The 22,370-nt window shown below is 44.5% G+C and overlaps 1 protein-coding gene across 9 annotated transcripts; it reads left to right on the top strand.

Moving 5' to 3' along the window:
* The first annotated feature begins 702 nt into the window (after positions 1-702).
* Positions 703-15,133, top strand: cnot3b (CCR4-NOT transcription complex, subunit 3b). Of its 9 annotated transcripts, none has more exons than XM_080837090.1 (18): positions 703-740; positions 2,492-2,558; positions 2,898-2,980; positions 3,825-3,899; positions 4,246-4,335; positions 4,634-4,762; positions 4,985-5,080; positions 6,331-6,550; positions 6,926-7,062; positions 8,021-8,077; positions 8,421-9,234; positions 9,590-9,695; positions 9,866-9,992; positions 11,339-11,429; positions 11,534-11,732; positions 12,337-12,469; positions 12,761-12,886; positions 13,510-15,133. In XM_080837090.1, exons 2-18 carry the CDS (start codon positions 2,534-2,536, stop codon positions 13,606-13,608), a joined length of 2,607 nt encoding a protein of 868 aa, XP_080693216.1. In that variant the 5' UTR covers positions 703-740; positions 2,492-2,533; the 3' UTR covers positions 13,609-15,133. The 9 variants fall into 9 exon arrangements, with proteins under 9 accessions (XP_080693216.1, XP_080693223.1, XP_080693221.1 ...); XM_080837097.1 differs by having other exon boundaries at positions 707-845; positions 2,898-2,965; positions 6,337-6,550; positions 11,339-11,423; XM_080837095.1 differs by having other exon boundaries at positions 707-845; positions 2,898-2,965; positions 6,337-6,550.
* Positions 15,134-22,370: the final 7,237 nt, after the last annotated feature.

Below are 22,370 nucleotides of genomic sequence, written 5' to 3'. Positions count from 1 at the left end.
TAGATTTATTGGTAATTATTTCATCATTGGACATTCCGCTTTTTTCACAAATTAGTCAAATTGGATATGTATTTATTTTCTGAATGCAAAACTTGAAAGCACATGAGTAGCCTATGATTTTCCAACAGTTTAAATTAAAAGTCAAAGTACACCATATTTGAAACGACTTAAGCCATTCTTATAAGATAAATGATCTAAAACTGATCATGATGAGTAGAGTAGAGCTTTTTAGTAAGTAGTCTAGACTTGGATGAGTGATATGCTCTTCGGTTACTTCACAAATTAAGCGTATGTGTTTTAGTGCTTGGGTTACGGAATGCACAAAACTCATACCTGCACATCCCATGAAGGTTTAAGGCGTGAAAAGTACTGAACTGTTACTTTATGTAAGACCAGGCGGCCAAATTTGCTAACCTCTATTGTATTTATATATATATATTTAATTATTTTCCATACTTTTAACAAAAATATTATGACCACGTTGGAAGATTTAAAACCAAAACATGGCCAAATTATCCCGGTTTCCCTTTCACCTTTCAAAGTAAACCAACCACTATGCGAACTCCACGGAAGCTGTCAACTTGTGCTTTCAGATGGACAGACGATGTGATCCAGTGAATGTTGCGAAATTTCCCTGATCGTCCAATTGGAAATCAGGGGAGGTGGGCCTACAGGCCATCAGCGCTACCGCGGAGGAGGTGTTCCTGGTGGCCATCTTGGATGCACGGAGTGATTGTTTGGCAAGTAGAGATATTGAAACATAGAGAAATACCTTTAAAGGCAGGGCCATTCATATCGGAGTAAGAGGTGCAATAAAGAAAATAGAAGAGCCCGTGACAAGTCAGGTAAAAAGACCACTTCCTGAAGGAACAGCGGTGAATACACGCGCTTGCAAATTCCCTGTTCCTAGTCAGTATGGACCCCAGCCAGGCAGCCAGCCGGTCGCCTTTTATTGGCTGGGATAGCGGGCTATGAAACACTACATAAGAGTGTGAAATGTTTTGTGTTCATTAATGTTATAGAAGAACCGAGCAGTATTCTTATTTCATGCCATGAATTCATAGATAATGATTATTTAATGATTTGGGCATCAGTCATCACTTAGCCACTTGCTCCACGCGTTATATGACATAAACAATTGTTCTGTATTTGATGATTGTTCACGTATTTTGGGTAAATATGCGATGTTTTAGTAACACCGGTATGCCAGGTACGCTAGCAAGAGAACTTTGCAGGGGACTTTAGTCACATAGTTTCTGACTGTTCAACACTTTTAGCACGTAGTGCGGGGTGTATGCGAAACACTCACTTACCCTGAAGCCTGTATCTATTTCATTTGGGATTCTAAATCCCATTGTTAGAAAAACGCAGATTACAGCGACGTCCCTGTTTAAATCTTCGCTAGACAAGTAAAAGCCAAATTGCATAGTCCCTCGTTCAGCAGATACTCCGATATCGCTCAGTCTCCAGACCTTGTGGAGTATAGGTATCAGGAAATTCCAGTAGCCTATGAAGTTGAATTCCCAATCCCGGTTTGGGATGGGAATAACCTTTTGAGGCTATGCGCTGACATTCCTGTTAAAATCTCAGTTAATTAACTGATACAATTGTTGGTGGTTATTCATATTAAGAAACCCTTCTCCTCTCCAGTTTATTTTTTACAAATCCTAATTATACAACAGATCTAAACCCTAACCTATAACTGGTGTAAGGAAAATGTGGCATTTGTAAATAGAAAATAAGATCAAAATATCATCTATAGACTTGGCGGCGGTTAGAATTTAGTTTGTGACAGTCTGTGACAAGTTCAGAAATGGCAGGAACTGCGTTTGTTGCACTGAGGGTGACCATACACACACCATGGATACCAGCAGCTATTTACAGACGTGGACAAAATTGTTGGTACCCTTCATTTAAAGAAAGAAAACCCCACAATTGCCACTGAAATAATTCAAAACTGACAAGCGTCAGTTTTGTCTCATCTGTCCAAAGGACATTCTCCCAGAAGCCCTGTGGCTTGTCAATATGCATTTTGGCAAATTTCAGTCTAAAAATATTTCGCTTTCAACAGTGGTGTCCTCCTCAGTAGACTTTGGCTCAAACAGTGACTGATGGTACGGTCTGACACTGATGTACCTTGACTTTGGAGTTCACCTCTAATCTTTTCGGAAGTTGTTCTGGGCTCTTTGGTTACCATTCGAATTATCCATCTTTTCAATTGGTCATCAATTTCCCTCTTGGGCCCATGTCCAGGGAGGTTGGCTACAGTCCCCTGGACCTTAAACTAGCATAGAGCACTTTAAGGGACTATATTCTACTGTTCTGTTTAAAAATATGACAAACATGATCAAAGCAGGAGCAGTTCTTTGTTTTTACCTTTTCATCTTCTCGTCATATTTTATGAGAATGTAATCTTAAGGTGAAAAATTGTGCACTAGCAATGTCATGCAACCAAGCAAACCTCTCAGGAATGTCAACACTTTTCCCCTAGGCGTGAGAGAAGGCATGAAGACAGCATCTTAGTCCAGAAGCCATGGCGGACAAGAGAAAACTTCAGGGTGGGTTTTCCATGATCTTAATAATCTACTACTTGATAACAGGGGGACATGAGGCTTAAAACCCCTACACCTTTCTCATACCCTCCCTCATAGGCCTTTCCTGGATTAACACCCTTGGGGGGACTAAAGCCAGCTCTGTGGACATTATGTGTTATGTTGTTCATACATTGTTCATTCAGGCACATTTTCACGTGAGCTCTCTCTGTACCATACAGCTCTCACAAGAGTGGGCTCTGATTGCAAGGTGATGAGCAGTCAGCTGCTACTTACAGTAACAACTTGCCATCTCTCTACTCTCCCTTCTTTGCCTCCTCTTCTGTTTCTCTTTTTGTCTCCCAGGTGAAATAGATCGATGTCTGAAAAAAGTGGCGGAAGGAGTAGAACAGTTTGAAGACATCTGGCAGAAGGTAATAGCTTTGGGGGTAAAGTATGAACTTTATTTTTTGATCGAAAAACAAAAACACTTTACTTTAGTTTAAAACATGGCAAGGAGGGCGATATAATTGATAGAGGTACACGTAAAACAATAATTTGTTGGGTATGAGTGCCCAACCAATAATGGCACCCCTTAGAAGCATGAGACCCTAAAAAACATGGGATGTGGGAGGAGGACAATTTTAGGGGGACTTGGTTGATTTAAACTTACAAAGCAATCAAAACAAAGTTTTTTCGTAAATGATTGTTATGGTTGCTGTATTTAGGAAAACAGTTCTATACACTTTAGGTTTTTTTTAAAGCAGAAGGTTTTTTAAAAGTGTGAAATGTTCTGCTTATTTTGTGGACCACTAAAAGGTGGTGGTTACATTTAAAAATTAAGCTGAAGTGGACTGCATTGCAGTTATGTGGGCGTCACTTTTGTTGTTACATTACTCTGCATTCATGCAAATTTTTCATCCACGTTTTTAAGCAGATACTTCAACTTACCTGCTTTTTTCATCTTCCTGAAAATAACATTAAGAGATGGAGGGTTTTGCTCGGACAGGGACAGCTTACTCATATTTAAAGTAAAACTTGTCAAATTTCTTTAGGGTCAGGAATTTTTTGCATTTGAATGAATCAGGCATCTTTTTGAACATAAATACTCTATTTTTCAAGTGTACTTAATCCAGTTTTAGGCTTTATGACCAAACAGGTTGATTAAATGAGCCTGAAGTGCTTGTAGCAGTCAGTGTGGGATGTTCATTATTTGTCAAGAGTTAAATGGAGTGGAGCATGGACTTGTCAGTGCACTAACTCTTTCTCTCCCATAAACCATCACCCCCCCAGCTTCATAATGCAGCTAATGCCAATCAGAAAGAGAAATATGAAGCTGACCTCAAGAAGGAAATCAAGAAGTTACAGGTGAGAGACGTGGATTTATGGATCTGTCTGTTTCACACCTTCAGACATATTTCAGACCTCAGTGAACCTGTTCTAATCTTCCTCCTGAGTCAAATGAACACTTCTCGTGTCTTGTAAGTTCACACAGGTCAGTGAACTCCAAGGTTTATGATCGTTTGGGTTGCCATGAAAACCAACAGCTACCAAAACCGTGTGTGTGTGTGTGTGTGTGTGTGTGTGAGTGAGTGACCAGCGTGCTTGACTGCACAAGGCGTGTTTCCACAGGATGGAAGTGAACAACCACCTCTCTTTTCATTTCTCTCTAGCTCTCTCTCAATTTCCTTTTTCTTTTGTCCTGATTTTGCAGAGGCTCCGTGACCAGATCAAAACCTGGGTGGCTTCCAACGAGATCAAAGATAAACGGCAGCTCGTGGAGAACCGCAAGCTCATTGAAACGGTAAACACTCTCTCTCCCTCTCTTCCTCTCTCCTTCTCTCTCTTTCTCTCTCTCTCTCTTTCTCTCTCTCTCTCTCTGGCTGTACTGGGAATCACTTGGTGATTATACCTGTTCCTAAAAGTTTTCGCCATTCATTTTCAAATGTTGAACATAAGTGACAGTGAGCATCTCCTCTGTCAAACAGAGAGAAGGTGAAATATGAACTTGCATCATTGAATACAGGTGTGGCTGTTTGAATAATTAAACATTGCATGCATCATTGTGATCTTAACTCTTACTGGTTGTGTATTCTCATCAGCAAATGGAGCGCTTTAAAATTGTGGAGCGGGAGACAAAGACAAAGGCGTACTCCAAAGAAGGCTTAGGTCTGGCACTGAAAGTGGACCCTGCCCAGAAGGAGAAGGAGGAAGTGGGCCAGTGGCTTACGGTGAGCGAACGGATCATCCTCACTGATTCATAGTGATTCAAATAACTAGGACCTGAAAAAAGTAACCACTTACAATAAGTGAACAGTATTATAGTGTACCCATTCACTTAGATTTACTCATGAGTTGCCCATGGTCTGTGCAGGGTAAAGTACTGTGTAATGATGTGCGCTGATAAATGATGTCCCTCCTCCACCTTTGTTTGCCTCTTTTCGGTTCTTCAGAACACGATAGACACTCTGAATATGCAAGTGGACCAGTTCGAGAGCGAGGTGGAGTCACTCTCTGTCCAGACACGCAAGAAGAAAGGAGACAAAGAGGTAGACTCACACCAGCACCTCAGCTTCTTACTCCCTCTTCTTTCCATTTTTTCACGTCTGTCCTGTCAAGCTAAGGTATTTTCAGTTCCTGGGTTGCTGTTAGGGCTAAACTTTAAAATGGCTGTCTAAGGCTTAGCACACTGCATTCATTGGACTTTTCATTAGACTGGTTGTGTGCCAGTGCGATGTGACCATAGACATAGGAATGATTAGATCATTCCTATGGGTCCCAGCGAGTTTGCAGTGTTTTGTCTTGTCTCAGGCAGCTACAACTACTACTAGCATAGGTGCCACAAGTAAAAACATACAGACTTTTGTAAAGTTTGCTCATGACAGAAGTGTTTAATGAACGTCTTTTAATTGTCTTGGACGGCAAGCTAAACATATTCCACTGACCGCAGGCTAACATCCAAATCAGTAAACTGCTACCACGTCACGTGACTTCACAATTGGATCCATTTGGCTGTCGTGTTGACTGACAAGGACTTTGTCTACACAGAATCCCAGAAATGAGTTTATTCGTTTATTTAAATAAAATACTACACCAAACATTATAGATTATAATTATTTATGAATTATGCAGCAAAGCAGGACTAACTATTCACTCACACATGACCGATGAATGATGGCAGTCAAACATTCTGTAAGAGCCTATGCAAAAGTTACGTACTCCCTTTCACCTACATGGGGCAAACACTTCCCTGTCCCACCTTGGTCTGCCCAGTGGGACAATATCCTGGTTTCAAAATTAATGTAAGTGAATGGCGACGTCACAATCGTGGCCAATCCAGGAATTTTATGCCTATGAATGTGACTTATCTTCTACCAGAGATAAACATTTGTGTTTGCTGCACCCAGCTGTGAGTGCATCTAAACTCAATCAGTGAAACAGAGTATCTGGAATCTAGGGAGATCTTGCAATAAGTATGCTCATACAATAAGTGTGCTCTGACAAGCAGACATTATAATAGTATCTTTTATGTGTATAGCTGTAGAACATATTTCCCTTCTCATTATTATTCAGTTATATTACTGATGTTAACCACAGCAACTGTCAATAACAACTGGCAATAATTGCACAAGTATGGAAAGGTCTTGATTCATAACGACAGAGATGTGTTGCTGGAATTAATCATGAAACACCAGAAAAATGTTTATTATTTAGGGTGTTTCATCTTTTTTCCCCTCCATATGCCATTCTGTATCTGTCTCTGCCTCTCTGCCTCACGTTTGGTTTCCCTCTTGGTTAGAAACAGGACCGGATAGACGAACTGAAGAGGATGATAGAGAGGCATCGCTACCACATCCTTATGGTGGAGACCATCCTGCGCATGCTGGACAACGACTCCATACAGGTGGACTCCATTCGCAAGATCAAGGACGATGTGGAGTACTACCTGGACTCCTGCCAGGACCCTGACTTTGAGGAGAATGAGTTCCTCTATGATGACCTGGACTTGGAGGAGATCCGTAAGTGTGTGTGCATGTGTGTCTTTGTGTGTGTGTACGTGTGTGTGCACTTTCCTTGATGGTTGACTGCTTTGTACTTGAAAGCATTTTATTTTTATCTGTGCCATGATTTTCATCCTCTGTCTCTGCTCTCCCTTTCATCCCTCTCTCTCCCTCCCTCCTATCTGTTGCTCTCTTTCTCCTTCTTACCCTCCACATCCCTTTCTCACTGTCTGTCACTTCCACTACTATCTCTCTCTCTCTCTCTCTCTCTCTCTCTGTCTGCTCACCCCCCACCCCATCTCTCTCTCTCTCTATCTATCTGTTTGTCTCTCTGTCTTTGTCGTTATCCACTTCTGTCTTGTCCTCCTCTCGCCCCTGTATGTCCCGCCACAGCCGCGGCTCTGGCTGCCACCTCTCCCCCAGGCAACTCCACCATGGAGGATGAGATGTTCCAGCAGCACTCCAGCAGCACACCCACCACCTCCACCTCCTCCTCGCCCACGCCTCCGTCACCCGCCACCTGCTTAACGGTGTGTGTGTGTGTGTGTGTGTGTGTGTGTGTGTGTGTGTGTGTGTGTGTGTGTGTGTTATCCACGGTATGGTTCTGCGTATGTGTGAACGGAAACGATGAATGTAGTGAAAGATTCATGTAGATAAAAGAGCACTTAGCCTCTGCCCTTTGAGAAAACCCCTGAATACAGTTTAAAAAGCCCTGAAAGGTAAACATCACAAATAATTCATACCATGACCGGTAATGAAGGTGAAATGAAAATTAAATGTAACCAAGTGAAACTTCTTTCTGTGAAGAAGTAACAGTACGTTAGAGCGCTTAGGACATACTGCTTTGTTTGGAGTCGGGGCTGAGGCAGGTTTTAGAGCAGAGTAGAAGACTAAATGACAGTGTTTTAGTTCCGAACTGGTTTGTCTCCTTGAAATTGTTGCCTACACCACGTGATAACCCCTCAATTTTTCAAGTTTTGCACCAGATCTTTCATGAACTTTGAGTGATAAAATAAACGGATGGTTTTCTCAATAACGGCTCAAACTGTCATTCAATAAACATGGCTTTTACACTAATTTGGCTAAACAAATTAATGCTGTTCAAAAATAGATACAAGCAAATATGACTACATTTGTATTCAGTTGGGCTTACTAATAATGACCAGGTTTCACCGAATCTACAAAAAAGCAGCCACTATATGTAAACACAAAGAGGACATTTCTCATTCGCCATTCATGAATCAAAGCAAGCATAAAGTAAAGCTGTAATGTGCGTGTGTGCACTTATGTGCGTGCATGTGCGGGTGAAGACCATTGGTGGGGGCGGGGATCAGATGTGAATCGATCTGTGGGTGTTAGTGAATGAGAGTGTTAATTATGACTATGTACTTTGCCCTGTGATTGTGTGTACACAATCAGTAGGAGCATGTGCCTTTCAGCTCGATGGCCAGTGTTAAAGTGAGTATTGTCTTGTGTCGTTTCCATCAGGAGATCTCTGAGGACGAGAAGAAGCGAGGACGATCCACGGACAGCGAGGTCAGTCAGGTAAGCCTTCGCCTCCAGACAGCCATTTCCCGCTAGCTCTCAACCAGTCAGCGATGACACCACACTGAGTTCCCCCCGAAAAAGCACCAATTTATTGTTATGTTTCACTTGAAACGTTCCTTTGAATAAAACATCAAATGTTCTGTCACTTTAATAATGGCTCAAGTATCTGATTGTAACAAAAGTCCTCTTTTCATTTCTCTAATTGGGAATAGAAAGCTACCAAGACTGAGCGGTACACAGTCATGACAATAGGACATTGTTGTCAAGAGATGATGTATGTACATTTTGGTTCCTTAAGTTCACACTTCCTGGCTTCTTTTTCAATTCTGGTCATTTTCAGTCACCAGTGAAGAACGGGAACCCTTCACTGTCCTCCTCCTCCTCTTCCTCATCCTCGTCCTCATCTTCGTCGTCGTCTGCGTCCTTGGGGTCCTCCTCGTCCTCCTCCTCGATGATCTCCATGGCAACCGCTGCTGCTTGCGCTGGCAGCAGCGTAGTTTCCGGGAGTGTCCAGGCGGGAGTCATCCCCACCTCCGGCAGCTACAGTTCGGCCACACAGGGGCACGGGCAATTACAGCAGGTCAAGAGCTCCGCCGCCATCTCCATACCAATCTCTGCTGCACACGCCTCCAGTCCCGCCAGCGGCCTGCTACCCCGTCCCCCCTCATCTGGCTCCCCCCCTCCCACCAGAAGCATGTCTCAGACCCCGCCCATGGCCCCAAACTTGGGCGGGTTGGCAGGGCCGGGGGTGGGCTCCATTACAGGAAGTGGCCAACTCGGCTTTTCTGGGTTGCCGGTGTCCCTGAGCAGCATGTCGGGGCTGCTTGGTGGCTCAGGTTCCACCCCCACCCCCTACGCCCAGGCGGTCGCCCCCAGTGCCAACGTGAACAACCTTAACGCAAACCCTAACGAGAGTCCCTTGGGCTTGAGCGTGTTCGGGACCACTGTGACCAGCGCGTCCACAGGCCTGCTGGGCGCCGCTCCCACCTCCCTCAGCCTCGGCTTCAGCCTGGCCCCGGGCTCCACAGGCACTCAGGGCCCCCCCCTGGTGGCCCCCACCCCGCTGGCGGGAGGAGCGGCCCCAGGAGGGATCTCAGGAAGCACAGTGGCGATTGCTAGGCCCCCAAGTGTCCAAAAGCAGAACGGCAGCACAAGTGAGTCACTCTGGCACACATACTGTTTTTCACCCTCCATTACTGTTTTGATGAACAAAAGTGCATAAACACATAAATACCCTTCTGAGTTTGTGTGCAGAAGAATAGGTAAACAGTGCTGGACTGTTCAGACACAGAGATTGGAATGTTTGGCTGTACAATTAGGCTAACTGACAACCCTCGATGATACAGCCATATAAGTACAACTAACAATCAGAATAACCTATGATGGAACAATTGCTTATATTCCAGTTTCAAATTAGAATACATTTTTTTAAATATTGTTATTGCAGTTGATTTTTGAGATGAGAGAGCAGATGATCAAACCAGTCAATGTTTCTTCGTTTTCACACAGGTTACAGTGCTGTAGTAGCTGAAAGCACATCAGACGCCGCCCTTAATATTGTCATCCAATCACAAACAAGCCAGTCAACGTCCTTGGGCTCCTCAACCACTCAGCAGTAAGTATCATGCTCAGAAATGAGAGACCAGAAGTTCAGTGGCGTTACTTAAATGTCAGAGCGCTGCCATTTACATGGACCATTAGTTTCACAGAGCTATTGTCCTCTCTAGATATGTTCTGAAATGTGTTGTGGGTAATGAAGTGTTCCATCTCTTCTGTATCTAACAGTAAAGATGCAGGGCCCAACCTGTTCCGACCCAGCAGCCCCTCCCCCTCTTACAGCGAGCCCAAACCAGCAGGGAGCAGCCTTCTCAATGGCCCCCACTCTTACACACAGGCCATGGATGGCATTAAGGTAGACACACCAACGCATACATACATACATACATACATACATACATACATACTGTACACACACACACACAGAGGCCATGGATGGCATTAAGGTAGACACACACACACACACGCACACACACAGACCACGGATGGCATTAAGGTAGACACACACACACACACACACACAAGCGCACACATACATACACACACACACCTCAGAGTGTCAACATAAACCTCCTCACTTTCTGTGGTTTATGTAGTGTGTCTTTGTTTTAATAAAAATTGTTAAACGGGTCCAGAAGTTAATTGAATTGTGCATTCCGGTAACATTTCAGTTCTCACTAATGCACTCGCAAATGGCCTTGAGACAATGTTATGGTTCTCAGGCGCACGCACGCACACGCACACACGCACGCACTCACTCACTCACTCACTCACTCAGACATGCACGCATTCACTCACTCAGACACGCATCATTCACTCACTCAGACATGCACGCATTCACTCACTCAGACACACACGCACGCATTCAGTCACTCACTCACGCACTCACGCACTCACGCACTCACGCACTCACGCACTCACGCACTCACGCACTCACGCACTCACGCACTCACGCACTCACGCACTCACGCACTTAGACACTCACTCACTCACTTAGACACTCACTCACTCACTTAGACACTCACTCACTCACTTAGACACTCACTCACTCACTTAGACACTCACTCACTCAGACAGACAGACACTCACTCACTCACTCACTCACTCACTCAGACACTCACTCAGACACTCACTCAGACACTCACTCAGACACTCACTCAGACACTCACTCAGACACTCACTCAGACACTCACTCAGACACTCACTCAGACACTCACTCAGACACTCACTCAGACACTCACTCAGACACTCACTCACTCACTCACTCACTCACTCACTCACTCAGACAGTCACTCACTCACTCAGACAGTCACTCACTCACTCACTCACTCACTCACTCACTCACTCACTCACTCACTCACTCACTCACTCACTCACTCAGACACTCACTCACTCACTCACTCACTCACTCACTCACTCACTCACTCACTCACTCACTCACTCACTCACTCAGACAGACAGTCACTCAGACACTCACTCACTCACTCACTCACTCACTCACTCACTCACTCACTCACTCACTCACTCACTCACTCACTCACTCACTCACTCACTCACTCACTCACTCACTCACTCACTCACTCAGACACTCACTCACTCACTCAGACACTCACTCAGACACTCACTCACTCACTCACTCACTCACTCAGACACTCACTCACTCAAACTCACTCAAACTCACTCTGTGTTTTGTCCTCACAGGAACCTCTGAGTTCTCTGAAGTCCATGGCAGAAAGGGCAGCTTTGGGCTCTGGCCTGGAAGGAGAGATCGCTAGCTTGCACCTTGGTGGGGGTTAGTCTTCTCTCAAACCAAACTATAGTGTCCACACTTTATCATGCTTGCACACACATTCTCAAATTCTCTTTTTGTCATGTCCGGGTTCTTTCCCATCTCAGAAATGTTCCCCAGCTCTACAGCGCCCCCTGGTGCTCCCACAGCCCCACAGCTGTCACTCTCCGAGACGACCATCCCTCCCTCGCTGGGCGTGTGCCCGCTGGGCCCGGTACCTCTGTCCAAAGACCAGGTCTACCAGCAGGCCATGCAGGAGTCGGCCTGGGCGCATATGCCCCACCCGTCTGACTCCGAGAGGATCAGGTGCCTAAAAGAGGGGCTTCTTCTGGGGTTTGTTTCCTATGCCATGGTCTGAATGGGAGTCGTTTGTCAATTTAATACAATGTTATTTGTTTAAAGTACAATTAACAATTGACATTGTTTGTCTGTGTGTGTGTGTGTGTGTGTGTGTGTGTGTGTGTGTGTGTGTATGTGGGGTTTTTGTGTGGAGTTTCTCAGTTTAAAATGGTGTCTGTGAGCGATCTGGATGATGGTCCTGGTGTCCCTTGGGACTCCTCTGTTTGGTTTTGTTGTCCCAGAGATGAATATGTGGGTTGATGGTTCATAGAAATGCCCGCTAATTCCGTCAACAAAGCACAGCGCTACTAAATGAACACAAAAAGAACACAAGCACTTCATTTTCATTAATCGTAAAAATGACAAATAATTCTTACTGTAACAGTGGTCTGCCAACACTTTGTAAAGAATAATATATTTTATGTAAAACATCGACAACTTGTGATCAACCTGTGATCAACCAGTTCCGTCCAGTAATAGATTTTACCTTTACCTCAAATTTGACCAGAATATCAAAGGGGAGCGTGTAATGAGTGTTTGTGTCTGTCTCCGTGTCGGTTCTCCATCTCAGGCAGTACCTCATGAGGAACCCCTGTCCCACGCTGCCGTTCCATCACCAGATGCCCCCGCCCCACTCTGACACGGTGGAGTTCTACCAGAGACTCTCCACCGAAACCCTCTTCTTCATCTTCTACTACTTAGAGGTTTGTGGTTTTACAGCGACGAGTCTGTGTGTGTTGTGTGCATTCAGAATTAAAATGTGAATTTCCCTGACCCTGATGATGGCTTAAAAAAAATGTGTAGTGGTAGTTTTTTTTTTTTTCATACACATATTCAAGTGCATAAGGACACTTCCGTGTCCATGTCTGTATTGTGTTTTTCTGTAATGTAGGACAATATTGAAGAAAACAATAATATGGATTAAGAACCTAAGGGCGGTTATCATTTGCATGTGTAATCCCAACACTCATGTTTGTGTGGGTACATGTGTGCAGGGCACAAAATCCCAGTATTTGGCAGCCAAGGCCCTGAAGAAACAGTCCTGGAGATTCCACACCAAGTACATGATGTGGTTCCAGCGCCACGAGGAACCCAAGACCATCACTGACGAGTTTGAGCAGGTGAGTCTAGAGTCTAGACCATAGACAGTAGAAGTAGTGGACGCAGCCACTCTGTAGGTTTTGAATGCAGAGCTGTAAGCCAGATCAGATGCTTCTTCCTGTTAAGCCTCTCGCTGACTGTTTGTGTGGCTACATGTCGTCTTACATAAATGGTAATCTAACTCTGTTTAATCAGCCCACCTTCAAGACTCACTTAGCAAACTCCAACATAGAGGCAAACACAATCCAACAAAATGTCACTGATGGCCAAATAGGTTTTTCAGAGAGATTTTTATCCAAATGGTTACTTCTGTCCTCTGCGACTGAATGTAATTTATAGCATAGTTGGAGAAAAGGCCAATGCTTGTTGGTTGCTAGTTGGTCTCACGCTCAATTACCCCCTTGGTCCATACCTCATATATACTTAAACTTTATCCATTTCACAGACTTAAAATGCAAGTAAGGTACATAAAGTAGAATTTTTAGTGTGTATGCTCCTTATTAATTGAGTTGTCAGAGAACAGAAGTACAGTATCTTACTTTCTTCTTCTTAGTCGCACATGGTCATACTTTTTTTGCAATATCTCCACTCTTTGATCTCTTTCTCTCAACGTTCCAATGTCATTGTGTCTTTTCTCTTGCAGGGCACGTATATTTATTTTGACTATGAAAAATGGGGCCAGAGGAAGAAGGAAGGGTTCACATTTGAATACAGATACCTGGAAGACCGAGACCTGCAGTGACGACGAGAGTGACAGAGAGAGAGAGAGAGAGAGAGAGAGAGAGAAAGTGGAATACTGGCAACATTCCTGGACAGAGTTCCACATGCACTGGGAGGTGGGGTTAGATGTGGTGTAGGAAGCTGCCTTCGAGGCTCTTCCCCTTTGCCATTAAGCCCCACCTATTAAATGTTTCGCCTACCATCGATTTGCAGCCCTGCCTCTTCCTGTCCAGTCAAGCAAAATGATTGGTACACAGCCTTTAACATCGTGGCCTTTATTGGTTGAAGATACACGCGCACACACACACACACACACACACACACAAACCGCCCTCCCAAGTCATGTATTCAAGAGCAAATAAGAACCAAAGACAATGGGTCCAATATTCTCTCCAGAGCTGCAGCTCCAACAGATACACACACACACACACACACACACACACACACACACACACAGACCACACACTAAAGTTCTACCAGCATACACACTAACTGACAGCATACAACTGACCACTGAGTGAAGAACACCAGCTCCAGTAGACACCTAACTGTGCTGTACTGCACTGTACCTCACCTGCACACACATACAAACACACTCACACCTACCAGAGACTCAGAGGTGAACGCTCAGGCCGGGTGCTCTCTTTGACTCCCCCTCTTGGTCCGACTCATTGAAGGGGACTTCAGGTGGACTCAAACAGGTGTTGGTAGAGCAGAGAGTGTAGTAGTGGGTGGAGCACTAAGGACTGTGGGGAGAGTCTTGTCCACGCCTAAGTGGTGGGAACAGGGCCAACTCCATAGATTCCATGAGAGGCAGCTAAAGGAGAGACAATAAATGAGACCATTTTGATTACTTCAGTTCCAGTTAATTCTGGTTACACTTTTAGTTGTCCCCAGACTAAATCAGCACTCGTATGCATTTTTGAACTGAATGTAGACCCCCAAATTTCAGTATTTCTCTTCTGCCATAAAGGGCCTCTGATGGGGACCACTGAGTGCTGGAGCAGCAACACAGCATAAACTCTACGGGACAAAATGTCCCTCTCTCTCTTTGCCCTCTTACATTTCAGCACAAAAAATTGAGCACTGTCAAGTTTTTGGAGGGTGGCGTCGTGCCTACTGCCTTAATGGCCTCTCCCTCCCCCCTCCCAACAAAAGCCATTTCCAGCCCCCATGCTTTTAAACAAAAACGGAACTGGTGTCTGGAGTGCCATGTGAATGTTTCCTCTTTTCAGCGCGCGAGCGTAGACACTCGTGACTCATAAAGACCCAGGTGAAGATGCTAATAATTCTCTTTTTTCCCCCAATTTTTATCAATCAGAGGTGCGGCTTTCCATTGGTTGCCCTCAGGTGAAGTTTTAATGTCTCGTTGCAAAGGGGGTCTCTCATGAAATCCTTTCTCCTGAAAGCGCATTGTACAGACTTCAGTTACCCCAGATATTTTGTCTGTGATTGTCTGGCCATGTGATACAGAAGACAGTCACAGTGGGGGAAAAAATGCAAAACTGAAAGTAAATGTCACGAAATAAAGGATTGTAAGATATTATTAAAATAACTACTTTTCAGAAAGACATGTGTGGCTCCTGTGATTTCACAACACATACATTTGATTGAGCATACTGAAAAAGATGGATGTGTCACCTGTTGGTTGTAGGTACTTTACAAAGGGAAGTGGATTGACGGGTGCGTTGCTATGGTCGAGATTCTGTAATGCACCAAGACATGGCATACAGCTGTAGAGTGAATTTCTTCTGTAAATGTTGATTTATGTGATTTAGAATGGTACTATACTATTGTATTGGTGTTTTGCATTTCCGTGTCAATCAAAAGTCTACTAATAGTCAACACCTCTCTCACCTGCTGTTTTTAGAGATAGTGGATTCCCAAAGTGTGACAAGTTACCTGCCTATCTTTTTGATCTTTACAATATCAAGAAAAAACTGCCTCTTGCATGAAACGGTGTTTCTTTGCCGCTCAAGAGTGCTGGATGTCATGCTGTCATCACTGCCAGATCTGATGACTAATATGATGTGAGTAGCACTGATGGCGTTGTGTGTGTTTGTGTGTGAGGTCGCTTTGAGTCATCGCAGATGTGTGTGTGTGTATGTGTGTGGTGCACGAGGACTTTATGGGTTCACCGCCGTTATGACTCGCACAACAACGCCAATGACACTCGACGTCTCTTGACAGACGGCGAGATGATGGGAGAGCGGAGTTCTCTCGCGCTCCTTACCCCATGTTCTAGGTAAAACGCACCATCATCAAGAAGCAAGTCCTAAAAGGCAATCAAAAACCTGAACTAATACCCATACAATCAATCCTTGTCGACAGTTTCCAAACTGATTAAACACGAATACACAATTAGGTGATGTATGATGACACGGTAACCATGGAAACAAGTAGCACCATCTTCAACAGGGGCAAGTGTTGCTTTTCATGACCGAGAACAGATGTCTGGAAGTGAAAACTGACACCAGCGCCTCGTCGGTCCCGTGCAGCACCACTGCTTACCACCTAATGTCGCTTTCAAAAGCATAATTCATGTTATAGCCTATCTGCACTTTTGGGGGGGTGTGCGCGGACGCATGTGTGTTGAGCAGCTGGTCTCTGGTGTAAACCAATGACACCACAAGATGGAAATCTGCTCTTGGCAATAAAAAGCGTCGGCGATTGGTTGATAATTTCTTACATTTGGACTTAACAAATGGAAGCGTGCGCAAGCACCCACGGTGTTCAACCAATGAATGTAAACGAAGCGGACCTTTGCTAAAGTGATTCTCCATGCATCTCCGCGCGGTTGTGTCTCTATTAGCTCAGTGGGAGCGCGCGGAACGGTGTTGGCATCGATAAGGAAAATATCTGTGTGCAGCAGTTTGAATTTTGAGGAATCGTTCTTGTCTGTGAGTGAATTGACGTCTTTTATTAATTGAATGGCACATTTAGATTTTTTATGACTGTGTTGACTAATGGAAAGAATACTTTCACATTAAGAAGGGGGAATTGATTGAAAGGTATCTGCGCTATTTTTCAATGGACTATTAATCAGTCAAATGATCTACATACAGACAATTCAGCTTATATGTAAAGCAGCCTTTGTCTTACTCGCAATAACGCGTAATTTCAAAACCCAGCTCTGGTTTTATCACAGTGGGAAAAGGCAGATTTTTTCATAGGGTCGGGAGGAAACCATAACTGACCAAGATTTTTCAGTTTTTTTCACAGTGACTGTAAATGACTTGGTTTTGATATTGAGACCAAGCCAATTATCGTCTCATATTCATTGATATCAGAGAGTGTGTTTTTTTCAGTGAATAGGGTGATGCTTTGTTTGGGTGTATTAAAAGCCAACGCATGCCATCTTGAGCCACGACAGTTGCAGCTTTTCCTTCTGCTGTTTACATTCACAGTTTTCATCGATATTAACAAACACTTTTTTTTCTCCCATTTGTGACTTGACACCAGCCTCCATCGAGGCTGTTGCTACAGGCTTGTTGTCGGCGCAACATCAGGCAACATGGTGACTGCCGTTTCCAAAGGCTCTTCATCAAACTGCCCGTCTGAGTACAACCAGCGCCACGCAGGTAAGACGCGCCTTCATGTTTGCAGTAGGCTACAGCTGCAACACAAAGACGGAGAGAGAGCGACGTGCCCGCACACAGGTTCCATACTCCCTTGGCACTCTCTGTGCCCCTGAATTGTCGTCTCCCATTTTGTTGGTTCTTCCCATTTGACTTCCCCACCCCCACCAGTCTGTACCGATCCGCGGTGGACGGCAGACGGTTTCCAAACGCATGCTGCTGATGCTGTTGCGCAAAGACCAGAGCCGTGCTGCACTTGTTAGCACAGTGCGTTAGAGCGGCGCAGGGTGAATGCTAATATGAGCATCCTCCCGCGGTCCCTTGTGAGGTGTATGATCTGATGGGACCGTATTTTAGGATGGCGCAGGGGTCACTCAGGATGCGCCAGAATACACTGGGGCTTTTTGTAACCGAGATCTCGTTTCTGATGAAAAGGAACACTGTCATGGAAGTTCTTTGCTATGCAAGGCACAACTGCCAACTGCTATAGGCACTTAAAACACACATTTTGCCGTGCTTTTTGAGTCAGATTTTGGAGACACCCCCCCCCCCCCCCCCCATATTTGATTTACAATTCACTATTGTACCCAGATGAACATGTTGCATGAAGTTTCTAATTTGAATCTCTGAAACATTCACTGAATGGATAAGTCAGGGCCACATCCTTAACTCCCGGATGGAGGGCAGGGGGCTGGGTAGTGAGCTAAATGATTGCTTTGATTGTCAAAACAGAGCAAAGAAGAGCGAAGATGCCAAACGGTTAGACAGATGTGATAAAGAGAAGCTATACTCTCTCTCTCTTACTCTCACTCCCTCTCTCTTTCAATGCAGCAGTGCTATTCTGAGACTGCCACTCTGCCCACGCACAGATAGAGAGAGGGAGGGAGAGTGTGTGTGTATGAGAGAGAGACAGGGAGATTTCACCGAGGGGCCTCTGTGGCTCCAAGGCCCTTGTGTGTTTGTGTGTGATTTATTTGTGGACATGTATGTGTGTGTGTGTGTGTGTGTGTGTGTGTGTGTGTGTGTGTGTGTGTATGTGTGTGTGTGTGTGTGTCTGTCATAGGGTTTACATATGTGCACCCATGAGTGTGTGTCTGTCTCAGTGTTTACTGTTGTATGTGTTTATGTGTGCACCCGTGTGTGTGTGTGTGTGTGTGTGCTCATGTGAGCAAATGTGTGTGTATGTGTGTGTGCCTGTGTGCACAACCGTGAGTGTGTGTGTTTGTGTGGGTGTGTGTACGGCCATGTGTGCAACCGTGTGTGCTCCTGCCCGCTCAGGGAGCAGGGGCATCTGCAGCTGCTCAGTACACTCAGCCTCACACGAGTCCAGATGATGATGAGGATGATTAGGCTGATTAGAATGCTGCTGCTGATGAGGCCGAGGAAGGTGAGGGAGCACGCCATTTCACACCCTTCTGTCTGCTGATCTGATATGAGCTCCGGGCATTAGTGGGAGTTGGTTGGCTCACCTCTCCACAAGCAATGAAGTTCTGGCACATGGGTCTTCACTGATGATCAGTTCTGAGATTAAAATAATGGCTTCATAACTACCTCTGGTTGAAATTGCACAAAAGCCAGAGTGTAAACAGTTCAGTGAAAATAATGGAAGATGAAATAGAAATGGGTCTTTATGGTGACAGAGTTGCCAGGATACAGAGAAGCTGTGAGATATGGATTTGGGACCATTGGTTTCATTTCAGATTTGGGGAAAGAACTTATATTCCTTTTCTCTTTTTCACTAATGAAACAGCACAAGTCTTACAGCAGCAGTGAGGATTTATGTCTAAAACGTGAGCTCACATGCTTAAAGCCAACTTTCTGTATCCTGTAAACATCACCAACAGCACAGTTGGCACTGATAAAGGCCAACTAACTTGCTTACTGATGTCATTTAGTCCTTATGTTATTTTTTGCTGGGTTTCGGCCCCAGATCACAACACTACACAGTGATTAGCCTGGACAGGTGTTTCTATCTGTCCTTTTCATGACCATATGTCATCAAAATCTTAGAAAAAGGATTTAGCTCTTCCAGAGATTCAAAGATTATCATATTGCACTCAAACAGCATTGATGTTTACTCTTAAAAGTCTTTAGCGGATATTGCTACCTTGTACCGTACCACGGTGCTTCTAATGCAAAGGCAGAACTAGCTAATTTTGTGCCAAGACATGTTGGTAGATTAACACAAATGTTCTTGAATATGTCAAATTCAATATTGTAAATTTTTGGAATATGGACTACTTATTGCTGTCAAGACTATTTATACTTTTAAAGTGTTTTGAATTTTGCACATAAATGAGGACCTGCAGAAAAGTGGGGGAGAAATCAGTGAGGTTAAGGGCAGACAGCGACCGTCATGCCTAAACTGAAACTAAAAATCACCAGAAAGTGGGAATTGACCCACTTCAAATAGTATGTCTGGAAACACAACCAGGACTGTTCTCAGAGTGCAGTGCAGTGCAGTGCAGTGAAACCCCCTTTCCAGGTCTATCCCTAAATTTGAAGGCTTCCGTACACTCAACAATTGTTAAAACTATATACTTATCACAAAACTGTTCTTTTTAATTGCTTCCAAAATGACAATGAGTCGTCACGTACCCTGATAGGCCTCACAATCGTAGAATTTCATTCAGGTTGCGGAATCCTGCCTTGAACAACCGGAGCAGATGTACACTGGGGCAGAGGGTGCCAGGGATCAGCCCTCAGTCTGTGTCCGTAGTCTAGGGTTAGCCCTAGTCTGTCTCTCAGCTGTTCTGTGATGGCCAGAGTCTGTTTCCCCGTTTGGAATTTGCCTCAATCTGTTTTGGTTGGAACAGCTCAGCATTAGCTTTTGTCTGTTTATCCTCAGAGTTAACGCTGGGGGCCTAGCCATGATGTGCTGCTTAATGTCCCCCCTGCACACACACACACACACGCACACGCGCACACGCGCACACGCACACGCACACACACACACACACACACGCACACGCACACGCACACACACACACACACACACACACACACACACACACACACACACACACACACACACACACACACATACACACACACACACACACACACTCACACACACACACTCACTCACTCACTCTCCAGGAGACTTGGCGGTATGGCAACCCCCCATCCTCTCACATCTGTGACTTCCTCTCTGATCAGCAGGCCTGGAGTGTATATCTCTCTCTCTTTCTCTCTCTCTCGCTCTCTCTCTCTCTCTCTCTCTCTCTCTCTCTCTCTCTCTCTCTTTCTCTTTTTCTCTCTTTCACTCACTCTCTGTCTCATCTCAGAGTATGACACTTCTGTAATGCATTCAGTCATGTTAATGTGATGTGATCAGTTCCTTCATTTATGAGCTCAGGCTCCTTTGCTGACAAAATGCGTCTCACTGGTCCAGAGAGTGGAAGAGTCTGCATAGAGGGAAACGTGATTCAAATTTTAATTAAAATGTTAATTAACTTATATAAGATTGATTTAAAGGCTTTTAACATTACATTACATTTCCATTTAAGTCAACTAGCAGAACCTTTACAGCAAAGGTGAACATTAATACAATCAACACTTGTCCCCATTTAATTCCATTAATTTCCCTCTATTATTGAAATATTATCAGAATATACTACCCTACAATGCACCCATTAAACCTGTTTGTGTATGGAAAAGAGAGAGACCTTATATGGGATGTGTCTCACAAAGGTATGTGCAGGACACATGTGACAGATTGTGGAAAAGGTCACCTGCAGATAAATTCACTCTTCCCTTTCACCCCCCCCCCCCTCTTTTCTCTCTCTCTCTCTTTCTCTTCCCCCGCAGTGAGAATCGGAGGCTGGTGAAGCTGGAGGCTTGGCTCTGAGCTCTGGTGGTGGTGGTGGAGAGAGAAAGAAGGAGAAGGGGAGAGAGATCGCCAGTGGAGGAAGGGTGGCGGGGGGATGGGAACAACCTGGCCCCTAGAGAAGAGGCTTTGTTGAGGGACATGAGGACAAGCTCAGTCCGGCGAGACCCTCTGCTCTGACTGGACTGACTTGAGTTGAGTCTGCCACTCGGCTCTTTGCTTGCTGTTTTTTTTTTTTTTTTGCTTCCTGACCAAGTGTGAAATTTGTGCCAAACAGGAGAAAAAAAACAGACAAAGAAAAAAAGAGAAGGAGGGAATATCAGACTGACCCAGAAAGTCATTTTTAGTACAATTTAACCTATATGGGAGGAATTAAAAAAGAAAGAGTGTTGATATAGATTTCTACTCGAAATATTAACTTCACGACAAAAGACTCTTTTATTTCAACTTTCTTTCAAAGTTATTCAGCTTTCCTAGACCATTTTGCTTAAGTCACACTTTTGATGTTCCATTTTCAAGACAAGTCATAAAGTTTACAATTTTGTAAGGCTTGTACTGATTGCTGCTCTTAGAAGATCGTTGTTGTGAAAGATTAGTGCATTAGAGGTTAAAGTGCTTTACGTCAGGAGCCCTGCATGGCTGTGTGGATGGATTAGCAGTTTACTGGTTCAAATGAGGTAACCGGGAAGGTAAAACAAGCCTCAACATTGATTGACGGATTGACAGGCGTCACATGACCAAGAGTGACCTGCTGCTAATGGCTGTTTAAGTATTGTGTGTCTTTGGTCCGTCTGTCCTCTGGTCAACGTGCTTCCCCCTCCCTGAGAACGTCCTGTCCTCATTTAGGTACCATTACCTTGGGAGCGAGAGCCTTCCAGAAGCATCCGGCCCCCCTTTTTTGCCTGTGTGCAATTGGACAGATGAGAAGCCATAATATATGAACTTTTCTAAGGCTTAGATTGCTTTTTTAACCCGCGAATACGCATGAAATATCATTGCCAGGTGCATTTATGTGTTCAGGGATCCCTGTAAAAATGCTGATTTGAGATGCACATGTTTTCCATCTTAATATTGCGAAATTTGTCACCACAATATTTTTAAAAAGTAGATGGTAGATTTTGTTAAGGAATACTGAGGACTGTGAAAAGTTGTTCCTCTATCTCAGTGGTCCATACACAGGTCCAGTTTAGTATTTTGGAGCCCAAGGTTGAAGTTTGTACTGAAAGTGAAAAAAAAACTTTGTGTGCTTTGTGTTGCTTGAGATATATATCCCAGAGTGACGGATGAATCCCAACCCGTTCATGGGTATTTTGTGGACAGAACCGTGCTGTCCTGCCAGAGACGGGCCCAAGCCCACTTTTGTCTTGTTCTGCTGGG

Source organism: Sprattus sprattus (genome assembly GCF_963457725.1).
Source record: "Sprattus sprattus genome assembly, chromosome: 4".
Taxonomy (NCBI): Eukaryota; Metazoa; Chordata; class Actinopteri; order Clupeiformes; family Clupeidae; genus Sprattus; species Sprattus sprattus.
This window is presented reverse-complemented; position numbering and strand designations above follow the sequence as displayed.